Here is a 20,474-nt window from a genome sequence, read left to right as displayed (position 1 = left end):
GAAGTGTTTGCAGTTCTTTGGTTGTCCCCATTTTGTTGTCTGACAGTAGTACACCAACATATAAACTGTCACATTTACAGTTGTCATTGTCACATTATTCTCTGGCAACGTTGCTCCTGCAGAGAGTAGCTCCAGCTGAGAGGTGAGACTGGTGACTCCCATGCTGGAACACTTTGAGTCACTGCACCTTCTCGTTTCAGTGCTGCTGAAATGAAGATCGTGGTAGCAGCAACTTTAATCTGGTGAATTCCAATTGAAAGCAGCACATTTTCCATATGCAGCCTACTGCATGCTGATTGTCTGGTTTCTTGTCACTACAAGGGTAGCTCAGCAAAGGGACAATGAGCTGAATTTCACTACATTTTGGCATCACAGAACTGCTTTCCCAACATTTGTTCAGCTATTCTTCTGTAAACCTAGGTCAGATATTCGCTTCCTCTCTATAGACCTTTTTTTCCCCAGAAAGTATTATTTGGGCAAAATATGCTAAGCACTAGAGGTTTGGGTGGTGGGTTTTTTGCTGGTTTGGTAGTTGTTGGTTTTTTTAATGAGCTAAATATCTATGCAAAAAGAGATATTAAAGAAGATATTGAATTAAGGTCATTGCTGGACTAATGCGAATCCTGTGATCTGCAGTCATTTAGTAGGTTGTGGTGTTTAGTGTAGTAAATTCATGTAAGATGTGATCCAAAGTTTGTTGAAATTGGTGAAAAAATCTTCATTGTCTGACTGGGCTTTTGTTCAAGCTGGATGATTTCCATGCTTATCATTAAACCCAAATGGTATTTCATGTATATGAAAAGTTCAGGACTTCATTAATGTGTATTGTTCTGAAATTTTTTTTTCATGCCTGTAAGAGAGAAAATGCTCCAACTTGGAATTGCTCAAGTATGTCTGCAATATTATGTGTCCTCATTAGTAGTAAGGAGGCATGAACCTCAGGATATAATCTACCTAAAATGAAAGAACTAGCTTGTTGGTAGAAGGGTTGTATTGGACTCCTAAGCCTCTGTCCTTTGGCAAACCATAGCAACTGAGTACCAGCTATATGTTTTACAGTCCACATTCTAGGCAAGAGAGCTGAATGTCCTGAATCTCCACCTTCTGGTGGACAGTAAAGCTAGAAACAAATAATTAGTTATGTCTCTCTTTTATTACTGAATATTTCCCCATTTTTAAGGTTTAAGGACATGTAGGTAAAATACAAGAAAAGTGAAAGTTTACTAGGCAAACTTACCTGATAGTACCAAAGCCCAGCAAATCTTGCCAGTGCAGTGGGGGCAGTATTTATTCAGAGTAAACTATTTTTCTTAGTACTTGTAAAAGCTTGAAAAAAAATCCTATATTTTGACGGATAGATTGAATATTCTGGTTGTTCTAATAGTCTTGCTAAAAATGAAGTATACTGATGAGTTTCACTTGCTATATGAATGCTTTTGGTTTTAATTTAAATACAAGCAAAACTTAAGTCTATAATTCAACATGTTTCAGCTGACCACTGTTAGATTCTCTCTGATACTCTTCTGTACTATCCATTTCCCAGTGTAATTATTTCAGACAGTTTATACATCCGTTTATCCAATAAGGGAAATGTAGAAGAAATTATTAGTTTTGGAAAAATAGTCAGCATTTAAGGAAGTTCTTCATCGTATAAAATCATTATCACCTTTGTTTTTAGCAATTTGAATGGAACTTGGAGATAAAGAATTGTCACTTGACTGGTAACCAGTGTATCTCATTACTAGCAAGTACACTAATGGCAACAGCTTCCTCAGCTGCAGCCTCAAGTGTTGATCCCCTAATGGAGTCTGTCCAGAAGGAAATGCTGCTATCTGTGTTTTGCTTGTTAAGAGGAGTAATGAACACAGAAATGCTGTATTTTGTAGAATCTATTCCTAGTTGAAATCTACTGTATCTAACATTCCGGTATGTCAGTGTTTTTTAGCAGCTTAATTTTTAAATAAGTTTTACAGATGATAGTTAACGTTATGCAAATCCCGTAAGTTGGTAAATTTCCAATTTACAAGGTGAGGGGATATCTAGAGGCAGCAGTAGTGTTTCTTACCTGTAGCTGGCAACGGAAGAAGTCTGCAGTTAGCTGCAAAAGTTCAAAGTAGCCATGAGATTTTTTCTGTAATCATCTCTCCCAAGGTTGGTATATTGTTTGGTCGGCACTCACTAGATGGACAAATTGAGTCAATTCAGAAACTTAAGTCACTGTTGACTGTTGTTTCTGAAAACGCCAAATTTTAGTGTGACTCATGTAGGTGAGCAAAGTGTGACCTGATCTTTCAAAAAGTGACTCAAAGTTGTTGGTAAGAGGGCGGAAGGGGTGACTGAGATACAAACATTGTACAGGCAATTAATTTAACATGGTTTGTCTCATAGCAAGAGAGTGTGCATATAGAGCTTCCTTTCTTTTCTTGCATAGGCTTTAGAGCTCCATCTGTGAAGTATTTGGGGTGAAATCTTTTAATTATTTTGTTTAAAGCTGTGGCAGTGCTTCCATTCAGGTGTGCTGCTTTACTGTAAGAGATATTTGTCACCATTCTGAACGGGCTGAGTCTAAAGTGTGTGGATATTCTTCTTTTGGGGTGAAAAGAGCTACAGTGATGAGGAACCTTCTCCAAACCAAGTTATTTCTATCTCATTAGTGGGGGAAAAGAAAAACAATTTGATTTTACATCAGTAAACAAGCTTATTTAGTCTAGATTTAATATTGTACTTCACTATAAACTAATCGAATTTGGCACAGAGAAAAGGGATTAACTGTCTTGCTAGCTGATTTATGAAGAGAAGCTCTTAGGAGATGCAGGTTGTTCAGTGAGTCATGTGAATCATCACAGCATGCCCTTCTGTTGCTGCCCATCTCCCTTGTGTAGGACAGACCTTGCCTTCGCAGTTTAGAGTTCCAGGATTTGTTTTGCTGTTCTCTCTCTGGATAACTAATCCCCACCCTTCCTACTAAGACAATGTGGGAGAACACAATGTTTCTCATTTTACTGCAAGGAATAAACTTGCACACGTTAACACCTGGGAGTGACCTTTGTATATGTATTAACCTGTATTTTGTTTGAATATACATATGTAGAAATGTACTTTTGCATACACACATATATATGGAGAGAGAGAGATAGATCTACATATATATATGGAGATAAATATATATGGTTATGTATATATATACAGTGTATGTTATGTATGCTTATATCTGTGTATATGTGTGCATGTAGGTATGTTTCTTAAACTCGGAATCACCAATAGATACTAATTATCACTTGGTAAAAAGTAAACCACTGATTTTTGCATCCCCAGAAGAGAAATAAAGATAAAATTCTGGTGTGTTGGTTACTCAAGATATGTCAACATCTGTCAGGGCTGTGTCAAAAATACCTGGTATCTGTCTTCTGTGTAAGCTGGAGTGCTGAAATCATGGTGCTTGCTCAGCTATCTCTGTTATTCCACATCTCTGGCCTATACTTAAAAGCTTTACTTCTGTAACCTATTTCAGATAATGAGGTATTTACAAAATATCAAAATAGCTATACCAGTGTAAGATACTCACCAGTATAATTGTGATGGCTAGTGGGGGCATGCAGTAGCATAAATATTTCCCTTCCTACCTAGGAAAAAGGTAACATGGGTGTAAACAATGTTTTGAGGATTTTTATCTAGCAACTCTCACAGGGCTATTGGAGACAATTGAAGACCTTAGTGCTGATAACTTCTAAGTTGCTCTTCTGCCTGTTGCAGAGCTCCAGGACACATGCCTGCAGTGTTATGCAGTGCTCTTTGTCACAGCCTTGAGCATTTGCTTTCATGAATGTGAAGATGGACTAGTGATACATTGGCCCATGAAATTGAACATCTGCAGCACCAGGCTATGTCCAGTTTTGTCACTCTTGCGGGAGTGATGATAACTTTTGGCAAGCTTCTACTTGTGACAAAACCTTAAATAACCACAGTTTGTGGCTTTCTGAATGTCTCGTTTCATGGGACTGTTTTGTTGCAAACTACCAGCAGGGTTACCCTCAGAGCTTTTTTTTTTTTTTGTAGGCAGAGCCCTGAAACCATGAACTTGTATTTCATGTTAAAGGGAAACCAAAGCATGATTGTGTATGTTCTCTTCACACATGCTAACAAGTTTTTCCTGTTGGCTTTTGGATTTTTATGTTTTTACAAAAAGACAGAACATTGTTTACTTTCATATGTTAGGAAATATGGCCCATCAAGATTCTTTTCACCATTTCATGTAATGCAGGTCCTGTGAATTGACTGGATAGATCCCAGTTTAAGCAAGGGAATGTGACTCAGTAAAAAATTCATCAGAATTTAATAGTGGAACTTCTATCACAACTTCCACAAGTTTGTTTTGTGTCCTGGCACTTTCGTGTGCTGCAGAGGATGATATTGGGTATTATCAGTGCTATTAAATCCTTTGAGTGATTATTTGGAACAATTTAATAGTAACATTACAAATCAAATTTCTTAATTATGAAATTGGGGTCTGTGTTTTTTAGAGAAAGACAAATGAATTTTTGTGTGTCTTCATTTGAAAGGAAGCTTCCTTTGCTTTGTTGAACAATAGAGCATCAGCAACTGTAAGCTGTCATTAAGTTGCTGCAGGGATAATAGTGAAATGATCCCTGTCTAATCTAAAGAAATGCAATTCAAGTATGCATTAAACCTTTGATCTGGATCTGCATCTCCTAAGGTCAGACAGTCTTCCTGAAACATCTCTAACTGAGTGATCTGATATGTGTATGTAGAAGCAGAGATAGGAGTGGCATTTGAAGGATTTAAATAGCATCACATTTTTCAGTAGGAGCCTCCTAGGAAGCTAAAATTGGTTAGAAAGAAGATACAAAACCAGTCTTTGATCAGAGAAGACAGCTGCTCTGAAGGCCCTGATGCACAAGCAGTCCCATCCTGCTCAGTGAAACTGGGTTGCCTGCAGCAAGGTCTGTTTTCGAGTAAAGGTTCCCAGCATCAGGCCCCAGCATATGAAAATCTATGGTTTTATGCAGAGTGGTATTCAGTGATAACTCTGGCTATGTGGAGGTGACTCCTGTTGACCTTACAGGAAATGTGTTTGCAGTTTATGGGATAATAATCAGATGGCTGCTATGTTTGGGGATGTAGCTGGTCACTAAGAAAAGGGTCTGCAGAAGTATAAAAGAAAAGAGAATTTACAGATATGGAGCTCCAAGAACACATAAGCTACATGGATATAACTGCATTTGTTGAAAGAGAAATAATGTTGACATTTATTAATAAAGTTAGAAGCCTTGTTCTGCTCAGTTGAGTCAAAGATAATTTTGTTACTGATCTGAATAATAGCAGTGGCAGTCAGCCTTGGTTTAGAGAATGATATCAACAAAATCCATCATCCTAGCCTTACAAAAACATGCTGATAGAATGTTGCAGTAATATAGTCCAAGTTTATCTGAAGTATGACATTTGTCTAGAACCACAAGTGCATTTTTTGGTTGCAGGTTCACATACTGCTGGGAAAACTTGTAAATATCTGTAAAAACATAGCACAACAAACTCTGAATGACTTGCATTGCTGTTACTGCTGTTACTTGCATTGTCAGGGTGTGTATATCTGTAGTTGGCAGAATGACACATCTGTGCCATGTGGATAGTAACTGTCAGAAGAAAATAAGGAAAGCATTGACAACTTTATTTCGCATACTTGTTTTTCAAGTTCTTGGGAACATTTTGAAATCATAGTATCTCTGATCCTTTAAGATGAGAAAACAAGTAAATGTAAGCATAGTCCTTTTAGGGAAAGGCTAGATTTCCTACCAACCCTACCCCCTCAAGTGTCCAAGAGGTCTTATCATTCTTCCAAATTCCTGGAGGAGGATTAGTACTTATGTGGGAGAAATATGGCTTATGTGGGAACAGGATTTTCCATTAAGCCCAGCATACCTCTGCTGGGCTAGGTAGTACTTCAGTTTTGGAGCTTGCCTAAATGTCCTTAAAAACTCTGCCATACTGTCAGGAGACTCTGCTGCACGTGACATCTTGCAGACCCACATTCTACGTTCACTGGCTCTTGTTTCTGGAATAGCTGGAGCTGCAGTTGGCTGTAGCTGGGTGCTGGGCTATGGGTCCTGAGTGACAAAATATAGAGGGTGCAGCCTCATGAGTGTGGTAGAAGACGGCCAAGAAACTTGTATCTTGAGCTGACAGAACTGAAACCCCACCCATGCAGTGAGGCTGATTACTTGTTACGCCTCATGGGCTTCTGGGTGTTTTTACCCATTCTAATAGGTAAATACTCCTATGCCACTGGGTTTTGATGCTTAAAGCTAATGAGAAGGAAGAAATATGACCTGCGTTTTTTAGTGCAGAAAATTTTTCTTTTATATCTCATTTGCAATAAGTACAGAAAACATAGCTGGGGATACTTTATTCATTGTGACAAAACAATGTGATTGGTAAATACATAGAACTAGTTCAAACACTTTCAGTGCTCTACTGACTTACTGTGTCATAAAAAAAGATAGTGTGTTTTCATCTTGAAAGTTTACATGATGAACATGTTACATAATAGGAAATGTGTGTTCATGTCTTGTTAGGGAGATTTTGTGGTTTTAAACTTTTATTTTTCTTTGCAGAATTCAGAGTAGAATAGAATATTTCAGTTGGAAGTAACCTACAGTGATCATCTAATCCAACTGCTTGACCAGTTAAGGGCTCACTGAAAGTTAATTAAAGCATGTTATTAATGGCATTGTCCAAATGCATCTTAAACATTGACAGTCTAGGAAGCCTGTTCCAGTGTTTGACCACCCTCTGAGAAAAAAGTATAAACCTCCCCTGACACAGCTATTATGTGTCTCATCACTGGATACCAGGGAGAGCAACACCTCCCTCTCCACTTCCCCTCCTCAGGAAGCTGTAGAGAGCCATGGGGTCATCCCTCAGCCTCCTTTTCTCCAGACTAGGCAAGTCCAGAGTCCTCAGCTGCTCCTCACAGGAAACTCCTTCCAGCCCTATCACCAGCTTTGTTGCCTCCTCTGGACACATCCAAGGACCTTCACATAAAGTGTGGGCCCAAAACTACACACAGCACTCCAGGTGGGGCTGCACCAATGCTGAGTGCAGAGGGATAATCACCTCTGGTGATGCTGTGTTTGATGCACCCCAGGATGTGGGTTGCACTCTTTGCTGCCAGGATGCATTGCTGACTCATACTATTGGAACATTTTCTTACTTTCCAAAACCTGCTTATAAAATTGCTCTCTTTGGTGCTATTTCAGTGAACTTTAAACAATTACCACATATTTAGCATTTTTAAAAAATAAAGAAACAAAATGCATTTATCATGTTTTTCTTCCCTTCACAAAATCATAATTCTACCAAGCAAGCTTGATGCACACTAAAAAAGTGACATCTCTGTATCCTTGCAGATTTTTAGCTATAGCACTATTGGACTTCCACGGACAAGACACCAAACTATTCCCCACTCTCCTAATTCTGCGGTAGGAACTGTGAGATTCAAATATCAGCTTTCTGTTCATCTGTGCAGGACAGAGTTTCCAATAGTTCAGAACTTGACAGTTCTCATCTACCTTGCTGAGCTGGGACCTTGCTGCTAAGCAAAGGATATTCTTCAGAATCAAATAATTTAGACAAATCAAAAGAAATAAACATATGAATAAACGTAATATAACATGGAGATCAGAGAACAACTTGCATTTAGTTATGAGGTACTGAAGAGTAGCTCAATTAACTAGGGTTGCAGTTGTCATTCTTGTATTTATGTGCAGTATACATTTTGAAAAGGAAGATAGATGTTGCTTGTTGAAAGGGTTTGTTTCATGATGCGAAATACTTGCTATAAATGTGCCACTTTGACAAAAGGGTGTAGTATGTGGAGGAGTTAAATATAGAATGCTAAACAGGAGATTTAAATTATTCCCTGGCATCTTTGAGAGGTTTCTGTTGGAAAAAATGCATGAAAATAACACTTTCTTTTTAATCACTTTCTTAAACTACTGGAACATATGGTAAGTCACAAACAAAACCATTTATCTATTGAAAGAAGTTAGCTGCCAGCCATGGCTTGAATTGTTAGTCTTTTGAAGCAATAGTCTAATCCTGCAGGATGGTTCCATCAGGAGAAGTTTTTGATAGCTCTGGATATGCATTAGGAATCCCTGAGACCTTATAAGCTGCTCAAAGTTTCTCTTGTCTTTTGTGCTAACCACTAGGATCGTCAACTTTCTTAAAAAAAGTCCTAGCACATAATTCTAATAATTTTGACTTCTCAACTCATTGTTGACTGAGACATTTTAAAAACGAAATCAAGTTATCAGCAGGCTCTGGTAATCTGCCCTCTGTTTTAGGTAAAGTCCAGCCATAGAAGAATCAGCATGCTTTCCCAGTGTCCTCACAAGGAAATACCTATGACTAGGAAAAATCCTGTATCTGAAGCACAAATACCATTTCAAGCGAATAGGAATGTTTTCAGGGTAGTGTAATTTCACAGAATGGAGCTCTGTCTGTAGGTTACAATGTACTTTAGCAATAGGCTTTGCAAGCTCCCCTACAAGAACAACCAGCCGTGCATCCTGCCCTTCAATCTGGCAATCACCTGCTTCTTGCCAGGCTAGGCAGGGAACCTTCTTGCTGTGTTTCTCAGTCTACATGGAGTAGACATTATCTTCTTTGGCTACTTGTCTGTCTCTCTGATTTGGAGCTGCCTGTCTGTATACTCAGTGGGACTTCCAAGTTCTAGTTCAATTCCTGTTGCAAAGTCTTCAAGTTTTACTCTGTTTTAAGCCATTTTTTATTTTCACAGCAGTGCTATTTTTTTTTTTAGTTTCACATTGATGCAACAGAATGCAAATTCACATCAATAATTGGAAGATAGATCCAGCTTCAGTGACATTCTTATTCTTTTGTTGAAGAAGTAATGAGCCAAAATTTGGATCTCATAATATCTGTTTTCCTGCAGTCCATCAGAGACTCGTGTAAGTGGATTTTTAAGACTGTAAGGACACATTGTTCCTACTGCAAGAAGAAAATTATGATAGAATCACTTACTTAATTTGTGTACTTCGTTGGCATGTCTTGTTTCCTGAAATACAGAAGAAACCAAAAGGAGTAGACTTAGGAGTGACTTTAGAGGCTTTTTCAGCCGAATACAGCTCAAAGGCACCCTGTGTGGTACCGTCTCTAGGTGATTTTTCTGTAGAACCTTCTCCTCTTCCTTTCTTGGTCTTTCCCCTTTTTCTCTTTGTTCGATTTTTGTCTGTCCTTTTCCTTTTATGTTTACTGGAAATGATGCCTAGTAAACCCCTGAGCAAATTCTCATCTCTTGTCTTGAGCAGTGATAGATGTATTTGTACTTGCTAAAGGCTCCTTCATGTTTCTGAATGCTACTCTATTACTTGTACAGAGAACAATGATTTCGGACAAACTACCTTAAATAAGAAACTTTTCCCTTCAGCTTATGATAGACATACGTAAAGACAGAAATTGATTTAAATGCATTTGTCACTGTGCAACATCTGGCACGGAAAGTATCAGGTTACGAATGCTTTGGATGTGGAGCAGTCTACTGCCTTTGTAGCTCTACAGAAAAACAAAAAGCTTTCCTTTCCTGACTGCTTGTGAGGCTTTTAAAAAACAAACCAGTCTCAAATTTTAGTTGTATTTCTTAAATACTGGACTCTTTTTCAAAAATACCATGCATACATTACACTGAGGTAAAGGTGTGCACATTACCTGGCTAAGCAGTACTTCAGCAGCTCCCAGAGACCTGCAAACTGATTTTTTGTAAAGCTGAACAGATTGCCCTCCCAGTTCAACAGAGTGTTTCATATTGTGTGTCCTTAATTATGTCTCTGTGTGCAAGCAGAAGATTGCTGCTAGCAGGAGACCAGGGCAGTGCAGACTGCATGTGGCCACTGTTCACAGACTGTTCCATTTCTTTTCAGATTGAAAAGTTCTGGGGTCAGTTTTTATGGTATTGAAACATTTTCTTGAGGATGAAGCATTCAGGTGTTTATTATTGCTTCCGTATGGAGCAGAAATGTATTGGAAACACAGAAAAGAATGCAGATGTTGCTAAGCGTGTTTATAGAGACATTGCCTCCTCTTGGCTTTTCTAAGGAAGGTGTATGTACACTTGCAGTTAACACTTTAGAATTCTGTTTGTTTGATGTGGTTGGGGCTTGCATCTCTTTGTTAGAGCGTAGAATCTTCTTATTATGTGAGAGTATGTGTTAAACCTCATCTGTATGAGAAGTGAAGATTAGTAATCCTCTGCAGTAGCTATATTATATTTACATTTTACACTTCAACAGTCCCTTTGGTTATGATTGCATGACTTGTAAAGGCAGAGGCTCACATATAATATTTTCAGTTGTAGGAGTGAGCTGAGCTTGTGTTTATGGAACACAAATGCTGCTTATGCAGTTCATATTTCAAATACCTGTAGCTGGTCATGCTTCAGCCTCTGCTAAACCATTTTCTTAGGATGCAGTTTTGTTACTGATATAAACTGATGAGATTGTGGCACTGGCATTATTGATGCTCCTTCCGTTGTTTCCCTGGTTCCTGCATTATACTTCTGAAGGAAAAGCTGCAGGAGCTACTTGGCAGGAGGGAAGAACATTGTGTCACCTCAGTGACAGCCAGCAGTGAGATCTGCTGAGCTGTATTATCAAACTGCGCTATAAAGGTGCCCCTGCCAAATGGAGTACATTCAGATTTTGGCTGAATCAGTGGGTGGATAATGTGGCTGATGCAGTTCTGGAGTAAGGGCAGGTGTGAGGAAAGCATAACCAGACTGAAAGGGAGGGAAGCAAATCAGTGGGACCATCTCCATCTTTAGAGGCACAGGTCTAAATAGGTATATGCCAGACTGTGAAACAAGTATTTGAGGTGAACTTAGATGTGCATTCACTTTTCGTTTTTTCAAATGGGGGACTTCTAAAATGTGCCTGTGGTCTGACAAGCCAGCTTAGAAGATAACCATCACAGGGCTTTGTTCTCACTCCGCATGTGTGGTCTGAATATTTTTTTGGGGTGGGATTTTGTGTCAGAAAGCTGGCTATTTGTTCTTGGGATCTGTTTGGAATGAGTGGACAGTTCAGATTAGGCTTTCAGTTCCTTCAGTTCCAGGATGAAGAGGCTGTAGGACAGGCAGTGCAACACATCTCAGTCACCAACCAGTGCATGGAGTGGTGCCTGCTGTCATTTCCTTCACTTGCAGGCAGGAGGACAGAAACCCAGGGAACACCCTATCTCCAGAAGGTGGGAGCTAGAGTCTAGAGCAGAAGACCAACCTTCTGCATCTACTTTGAGAGCACCAGACACCCAGCAACATGCCTGCTAACAGTGTGAAGAAATTTGAAATTGAGAATGGGTCTGCTCTGTACCATTTATATTGACTGGGCTAATTAAATAAGGCGGAGAAGTTGTCTTTAATCATGGCTATTTAACAGTTCCTATTAATATTACTACCTGAGTCATCTTGCATATAGCATATTAGAAGTCATATTCATTTATCCTATTTGAGTTAGATAAGTCCTAGACTAGTGAGTTTTTTGCATGGTATTGAATATCTTGGTTAAAATAGTACAAAATAATGAAATGCTCCTGCCATTTACTAATAAAGAGACCACATGCTATGCTCCTCTGGTTCAGCAGCTGTCAGTAGCCAAGCCTTTCTAGTACAGAAGAACTTCTGAAAACAGATTCAGGAAGCATAGAGAGGGGGAAAAAAAAGAAGGAAACTCTCACCTATTGGAAGTGATGAGAAGCTTCCAAGGAATTTTGTATAGAGGATGTGATCTGATTTTGCTAAACCTTTGCTCCAGTCTGGACATGATTTATGATGGTAACATCCTCATTTTCTCATTCTGCTGTTAAATGAGCAATGGGATTTCTCCTGTTACTGGAGAACATACTACTCTCATATTACTTGTGTGGGAAATGGAAATCCTAGAACAGAATAGTTTTTACTGTGGCCAAAGACATGAAAAATAAAGTGTCTGAAAGCTGGAAGTCAGGTAAACTCTGAACAGAAGCAAGCAGATATTTTTTAAGTGAAAACGGTTAATTAACTATGGGAACAATTTGCAAAGACTAGCAGATTCTCTGTTATTATCAGTTCAGGAATGGAGCTTAGAAGAAAAAAAATTCGAAGAAACTCTACTCCTGAGAGGAATTAATTCAGGGATGCTGAAGGTCAGAACAGATAATCCCAGTGGTCCCACCTGGCCAGACCTGAATATGTCTTTTTCCAAAGCAGTCTGAAAGTCAGGCTATCCTCCTGTTACCTGTTGCAAATCAGTATAAAAAAATGAAAACTAGGGCAGAAAGACAGAATACTTGGGCTACAATAGACTTGCTTCATAAATTAGGCTACTGGTTAAATTGGGCTGAGTGATTAGCTCATTTTAGCAGTTTCGTATGTCACAATGGACATCCTATTTTGACAGCTTTTTAATTCTAATAAAGACATCAGCTCTGAATATCAGGATAAAATTGAAATGTCTCTGGGGATTTTTTTCTGTCTTAGTTTTTTGAATAGAAATATAGATTAACAGTAAAACCAAACCCAGAGAAATGATGTTCAGAAAACAATCACCCTTCTAAAAATAGGGGCGACAATAATTGAATTATAATAGGAGACCATTAGCTCTATCAGAGTTTTCTCATCACATTTAAAGATAGATTAGGAACATATTATGTAAAGATTTTCCTCTGAAACTTCACAGTGGATATGTGTTTTGGTGGTGTATCTCAGTGTCTTCTGGTGTGCTGAAAGGTATTAAACCCAAAATATTTTGTTGCTGAAGCAGTCTGTCCTGTAAGACTACAAATGCTTTCCCAAAGAGGTGTATGAATAGCCTCCAACCAAGCTTTTCTAAACATGGTACCTCTGACAATATGAATACTGTTTTCAGATTCCTTTCAGTTGCATCAGACTCTGGAAACCTTGGAAGCATCAAGTACAAAGTAAAGTTTTACGAAGAGGACTATCCACCTCCATGGTTTGTCAAATGAGAATGTGTATTTCTCCCCTGGGCTCTTGACAGGAGTTCGGATCCTCCGCATAGGCTAGTGAGGAAGGGAGAACTGACGCTGCTCTCTGTGCCGTGTTGTCTTTGCTCAGTGTTTCATGTGGCTGAATGCTGGGAGCTTTTAGAGCTCAGAGTAAGCACAGATGAGAGCTGCAGCAGGATTGTGAGGCTGACGCACTCCTGCGGCACTGATCCAGTTGTAGAGGGACACAAAGGTCCTGTGGTTTTCTTGGGGAATAATCAGCTGGCTTCTGTTGTGGCAGATGCTCTGAGCATCCGTCTTACACAACAAGGCATAATTTAATAGGATTTTAAATGTAACTAATGCTCTTGTTTTAGTTTATAGGCTTGAATCAAATCACTTGGGGGAGGAGGAAATGCTACTTTTTTGGCTTAAAATTTTCAGGCTATTTTGTTTAAATTTATGCAGCTGGTACATCCACAGCTGATAACTCGTACAGATGTCATGTGGAGAAATTGTAAGGCTTATGGCTAAAAAAACCCCAATCCAATCTATTTCACTTCAACATCTTAATTAGTTTTATAAAAATAAAAGGAGAGATTAGGAAATATGTGTTTGTGGGAGAATTTTCATGGTGTGAACTGTAAAATAATAGGGATCTGATTAAATCTAAGTTGCAGTTAAACTGCTGCTCAGTGTACAGGGTACTGGAAGATACTGTACTGGAAGGTACAGCAGATGAAAATGGGTACATGTGGCTACATCTGTACTGGTGCATGACCTGGCCCTGAGAAATGGAGCTCTCTAGCACTCTGAAATAGTTTGAAGAATGGTTGCTGATGCAGACAGCTTTGTCCAAGGCCAACTTGGAGTCTCACAAACAGCTCATGGCCATGATTTAGATGTTACAGCATGCCAGGGATCATTCCCAGTGTGCAGTTTGTATGCAGCCACTCTGAGTGGCTGAAGATTTAACAGGCTTGGCCAGATGATGCAAACTGGCTTTGGGGTGACAGGGCTGGACCAGCCTCTACGAATTTTGCTAGTTCCTCTGACTAGTGCAGGAGGAATTTCATGTTAGTTTTAGCAGTACTCCACTGTAAGGAAATGACCTCTCTCATACATAATTTTAGATTTTTTTTTTTGTTGAAAGACAGGAAAATACGTTGGTCTTTCACTTCTACGTTTGGAATTTTTAGGACCGTAGTAAAAGGTGTGTTGTCTTGGGTAACAGCAGTGATGATGATGTGATAATTTTGCTGTTGTTGATAATGTATTAGTTGCATGCAGTTTTAGGAGCTACCTTCTTGTTTGAAAAAGCGATCCGTTCGCATATGCCTAAGAAGCCCCACTAGTATATGCAAAGAAAGGAAAAAGAATATGACAATGAGACACAAATTTACTATGCAGTAAATTTCACTTCTTAAGAAATACAGTAATTGTTTAAGAGCACTGTTTTTGCAGTTTCTTGGGATGCCTGCCCTCTTGTTTCAAAGAAATAATGATTCCATCAGTATTTCCTTTAAAAGTTAGTAATTTTTGTGATGCATTTAGATAGACAGACTGGGTGGTGTGACAAGAACAACTAGCACATGCACTTTAAAAATCCTCTAATTTTCAAATAGTATCTAGGTCATATGATACCCAGAGGCATGATTCATCCACCTGGGCTTTATGCCAGCCAGCAACTGCATGGATCCAACACTCTAGGAAAACTGTAAAATTCTTAAAGCTGATTTTTTTTTTTTCCAAATAACACTACAGCATCTAATTTATAGTTCCTTTCTGAAATAATTAATTTTATTACACAGATGCAACAAGTACAGAATGGACTGAAAAGAATGCAGAGCAGACCTAGCTGAAAGATACCAGGTGGCTTTCCTTGGCCATATAGACTTTATTTTCAAAGGTTGTTGTCTTGATATAAAGTTCTATTTGAGGCAGAAGTAGTCTTTACCCGACTGTATCTGCTTGAAGCCCAGCTAACCATTAAGGGCTGATCTTAGAGTCATAGGATCATTAAGGTTGGAAATGACCTCTAAGATCATGGAGTCAGCCAATCTTAGCCACAATAACCCTAAAAAACTGCCAGTGTTCTGCCTCTGTTAGGCTTTTGTATAAAGAGGATAATCTCTTTGAGGGGCCAAACCCCCATACGTTCAGTACAAACCTCATGCTATTTTTGTTTTTTTGCAAAAAAGTTAATTCTCAAGAGATGATGTCATGCTTGCTTGAAGGCATATGTATTATGCAGACAGACACTCTTAATTAAAGATTCAGCAAGCTTTGCTCAGGAGAATGTAGAGCTGCGTTTTAAAATATGTGTAGATGTCTAGGAAAACAAAAATGTGTGTAGCTGGGTTGGGGGTTTTTTCAGATGTAATGACATGTTTATTTCAATGAACATTTATAGGAGTAAATTCTTCTGGGACTTGCAAGGTTGTTTACCTTGCATTTCAAGGTGTCTGTATACTTAAAAAATGTAGCCCCTAATGACATTGAAAACTAAATGCCTCTTAACTTCTACTTCTGATGAGACCCTTACATGGCCTGTATTACATGTCTGTATTATGGTGGACTTGCTATGACTATTGTTTTTTTTCTTTCTTTTATCTAGATAAAGAAGAGGCAACAGGATGTGGTGAGGTTTCTGGAAGCCAATCGCATAGAGTTTGAAGAAGTGGATATCACCATGTCAGAAGAGAAAAGACAATGGATGTATAAAAACATTCCTGAGGATAGGCAGCCTGCACAGGGCAATCCACTGCCACCACAGATATTCAGCGATGATCGGTACTGTGGAGTAAGTAGCTGTCATGGTTCCAACAGATGATATATGAATATATCACAGCTGGCCATTTAAAAATCTGGGGGTTGCTGTTATGCTTTCTCTAATAGTATCAGAATTAATGGGGTAGTAGGACCAGGTAATGATCATACTGGGAAAATTCAAGTCATTCATCTGTAAATGCTGAGGTTATCTAGGGGATTCCCTCCACAAATGTAAAACTTGGCAGTGTCACATGCTTCACGTACAACCTGTTGATGCTAAAGTTCCTTATGAAACTGCTGTAATTTGGGGATTTGTGATTTTCTTCCTACTTGGGTCTAGTCCAAACACAAAAATTCAGAAGGAAATCTTTGGCACAGTGAATGAGAACATTGTCTAGATTGAGTTATGTTGTCATTGTAATTAAGCTCCTTCTCTGCTGCTGTCATAGTGTAAATTTCATTTATGCTTAGAGCGTCTTTATGCAATCAGTCTCTAGGATAAATGAATAGTATTTGCTGTGAATCTGACAACAGATTTATGGATGGGCTCTTTTTTTTTGCTGTAAGCTTCTACATCCACCAGTGCAAGCTGAAGCAGGAACCTTTGATATGTACATTCAAACTGATTCTAACTTAGTTCCTGCCACATTCAACAGTGCTGTAACAAAGCTGATTCTGGCTGATCTATTGTTCAGATCTCATGAGAAGTTGTTGACTGCCATGCAATTGTTAATTTAATGTAGGAAGCACATAGGAAGTGATTTAGTATCCTCTGCAACAAACAGATTGAGTATGATGCAGCAGCTAACTGGCTTCTTGAAGTGAGGTATTTAACATCCTTCCCATATGCTTTGTATTGGCCTTACTTGTTTACCTCAGCAGTATAACTCATATATATTTTCTTACTTCCGGGTAAGATCTGTCAGTCAAAGGGATGTATCTGGGATGTGGAAGAGATTTTGGACCTCACTTACGAGGCAGCCCCTCACAAATAACAGCATTTACATTTCTCTATGTGATTTTAGTTTGCCTGGGAAATACAACATTTTAAGCTGTTTTTTCTTACCGTTTCGGTTTGTCTTAATAGTGTGTTCTAACCTGGTCTTAGAATTTGCTGTTTGGAATTAGAAAGGCAGAAGATGTCATGCAACATGTGAGATGATCTCATTAATCTGTCTGCTGAGCTGATAGCCAGTTTGGTTGAGCAGAGTTAATCCTATTACTAGACTTCACTGTCTGCATAAACATCTTTAAAGAGCAAACATACTTTGAAGGAAACTATATTTTCTAGGATGAAAGAAGTATGCACAGGATGTCCAACATTTATCAGTTAGCCTGCTGCATTAGTTGATGAAGTTCTTAGGTAATGTTGATGAAGTTCTTAGTTCTTAGTAAGTGTGGAGGCAAAACACGCAGGAGACAAAGGAGGTCAATGCTGGAAAGGAGGGTAAAATATCACAATTAGCTAAAGTCCGCAGACATTGCACATATTGTCTCTTTGTCATTCCACAGGTGGTATCTATGTAATGTCATTTTAGAACAAAGTTCTCTACCCGGGTAGCAATGTCCTGTCACAGTGCAGCAGCCCAGATGAGCTCTTCAAGCAGAAAGCAAGAAATGCTGGAAAACTAATGTCTGAAATCAGCCTGTGACTCGCACCTCCCCTGTCTTGAATTCTCCATGGTTTAATACATAACACCTCTTAGACTAAAAGTGACTTTTGGATCTTTCAGAAGATTGTAAATATCCACTTCCCTATGAAACTGCACTCTTGTAAAGCTGCAGGTTAGCACTTTGAACGCTTACAGTTTTATATGCAGAAATCTGTCACTGATGTGAGATTGCCTGATATTTAGGCCAATCAGATTTAAAAGGAAATCTGTTTCCAGGTGGGAGTTTGAGTTGAAGGGAAAATATTTACATAGCAGGCTGACTTTTTTTTTTTCTCCCTTAGAGTGTTATGATAAGTCCTGATAGAGTACCTAGTGGGCAGCAGTAGAGGCAGAGATATGTAATATTTATTGTCATTCCCTGAAATATAATATATGGGTATCAACTCTAGCAAAACAGTGAAGGCCTATAGACAAGAAAGAAATAAAATAGGCTGCTGGAAGAGGTACAATGTTCTTGGGAAACTATTCAATGCACAGGCAATTACTGACACACTGATTTCTTCACACTGTTATGTATCATTCTCTTCTGAGTTTTCTTTAAAGATTGTGGAAGGATGCATACATGTTTCTTTTTCTTTTCTGTAGGCATCAAATTACAAATAGGTAACTACTCACTGGTGAAAGAAAAGGAAAGAGAGGATTTTAACAGAATTGGCTAGAGGCCAACTCAGAGTTTCTGCCCTTGTCTGTCATTGGGGAATTTGTCATTGATCTTGTGCCTACAAAGAGTTTGAACTTTGTCTCTCTAGATCCTCAAGCATTATGGCAGAATTCAGCTTAGCACACCAGCTGTAGTGTGTTCACTTCAGGAGCTAGAGCAGTTGTGAAGCTAATTTGTATTCAGGAAGTCTGTATTTGGTTCTCTGTACCCTTGGAGATGTCTTAGCTGACTCACTTCGTGTCTTGTTGGTTCAGGTCTGTCTCTAGAAGAGGGATAATTTTGCTAGATAAAAGTTAATGTGAATTGCTCAGGGATCATATAACAACTGTTAACGATTGATGATGCTGAAACTCTCTTGACTAAATATTTTTACCATCAGAAGTAGAGTTTCCTTTATGGCCAATTTAAGTTGTTTGTGAAATCATTCTTAAATACCTATTGCAGTTGTATTGGAGTAGTTTTTGGCTCACAGACATCCACAAACCCTAGGCTGAATGTGCATGACTTAAGGCCAGTGGCATAGCACTGTTTATCTTCCTGATTAAGTCCTTGTCTCAAGTGAGGAATATAGAAGTCAGAGCTGATATTGGAAAGCAACCCTTGCCCACATGTCTTCCCCATGTTGGCAAGATACTGTTCAGACCATTCACAAGGTCTGTATGGTTATTACTTTCAGGCTATGCCGATACTTTTATCAACCACTTCTCCACTGCCTTTCTGTGTTCTGAGGCAAAGAGCTTTAGTTCCATGTGATATGTACTTTATAAAGAGAAGTGTGGTACGAGAGGCAAAGTGTAGAGTAGCTAGTTTGCCCATTGTCAAGGCTTAAAAAATAGAAGCTCAGCAACTTAGTAAAAATAAAATAATCCAAGAATTTTGTCCTCCTCAGAGAAGTTAGAACTCATATTAGTAGTGTATTATAGTTCTGCTGTTTACCCTGTAGTGGAGAGAGTACAATCCTGTTGAGCACCATGGTTTTTATTTGGAGTCTTTTCTCTCTGCATTCTAAACTTCATGAATAGCTGTTTCAAACTGAAGTAGCAAGTATTTTGTAAACCATCCCTCTATATAAGAATGATAGCTGTCGAAGACATCTCTGGAGATACCTTACTCTGTTTCCAGACTCTCTAGTTCCTAAATATAATAATAAAGGATGTTTGCGTGTTTTAAAGCACGTAAAAGTGACTGATACAAAATTAGACAAGTTACCTTTATAGGATATAGTAGAAAATATTGCACATTTTTTTCTTTATGATTTTTGTATTTAGTGCATTGATGTTCTGCAATACATACAGATAACCAGCAAAGGTGAAATAATTACTAACAATTTTCTTTGGGATCCTAATTCTTCTTTCCATGGAAGGGAAAGTTCTTATTGTACCATACTTTCTTGAAGAAAAGGCGTTTATTCTTGAAGATGTTGTGACTTTAATTAAAAAGGCCAGTTCTACTAAAATATAGGATATATGATATATGAGATGTATGGGGAAAGGATAAGAAATCTTACTAAGTGGCAATAATATTTTGAGGGTGCATAGCATCGCACAAAATACGGATGTAGCAGTATAGTGGAACAATATCTAGAAAAGGTCATGGATGTTGTCAGAGAACAACCAGGATAAAATAAGTAATTCAGTTCCCACTGCTCCACTTTTAATCATGATAATATGATTATCTACTAAGAAACACTTTGAAGACATAGCAAAGTTATAATCAATTTATATGTAAAAATGGTGTTAGACATGCAGTGCCATTACAATTAGTGTGACTTTCTTCTTTCTTTAGTACCTTCCCTTTTCTGTTCTTTGAAGGAACAGCAGAAAATTAAGGAAATGTTGAAAGATAATTCTACCAGGGTCCAATTCCTAAAATAAATGGAAGGGGGAAATTCGTGTTTCATTTAGTATTCTGAGATGTCACCTAATATTGTTATGAGTAAAACTCTCTTAGAGGAAAACCAACTAACATGTGGTAGTCATGTCCTTTGTTAAAGTTACAGCTGCCTTAAAACATGTCCAAGTTAAAGTATGTGCTTGCAGAGCTTCTCTGCAACACAGTTGATTTATGTCATTTAGCCATGACTTCATGTAGTAGGATGACTACCACAGTTAACTCCCTGATGTTTCCACGACTCCTCAAATTCCTGCTATGGTCTGATTTGATGATATTCTTATCCAAACAATTTGTAAAATAACATGATGAGCTGGAAGGTGCACAGAAGTTGGAGGTGACACCTGTTGCTGTGCATACTACTTAGTGATTCTGCCACTGACACCTCCCTGAATATTCCCCTACCCCAGGTGGGCACTATGCCGGTTTGGAGTCTTCAGTGCTTGGCTGGGAGAAGCCCT

General features: G+C 38.6%; 1 protein-coding gene across 4 annotated transcripts in view; it reads left to right on the top strand.

Annotated features, from left to right (window-relative positions):
* The window catches only part of SH3BGRL2 (SH3 domain binding glutamate rich protein like 2), a 38,708-nt gene that overhangs the window by 6,271 nt on the left and 11,963 nt on the right, over positions 1–20,474 (top strand). For 2 of the 4 annotated variants that reach the window (XM_032683652.1, XM_032683651.1), the window contains exon 2: positions 15,635–15,820. In XM_032683652.1, the coding sequence (XP_032539543.1) occupies positions 15,635–15,820 (186 nt within the window). The remainder of the gene's footprint in view (positions 1–15,634; positions 15,821–20,474) is intronic. The other 2 variants (XM_032683653.1, XM_032683654.1) reach the window with 1 other exon arrangement.

This window comes from Chiroxiphia lanceolata, chromosome 3, assembly GCF_009829145.1.
Source record: "Chiroxiphia lanceolata isolate bChiLan1 chromosome 3, bChiLan1.pri, whole genome shotgun sequence".
Taxonomy (NCBI): Eukaryota; Metazoa; Chordata; class Aves; order Passeriformes; family Pipridae; genus Chiroxiphia; species Chiroxiphia lanceolata.
The sequence above is the reverse complement of the archived record's forward strand: the minus strand, read 5'-3'. Positions and strand labels throughout refer to the sequence as shown.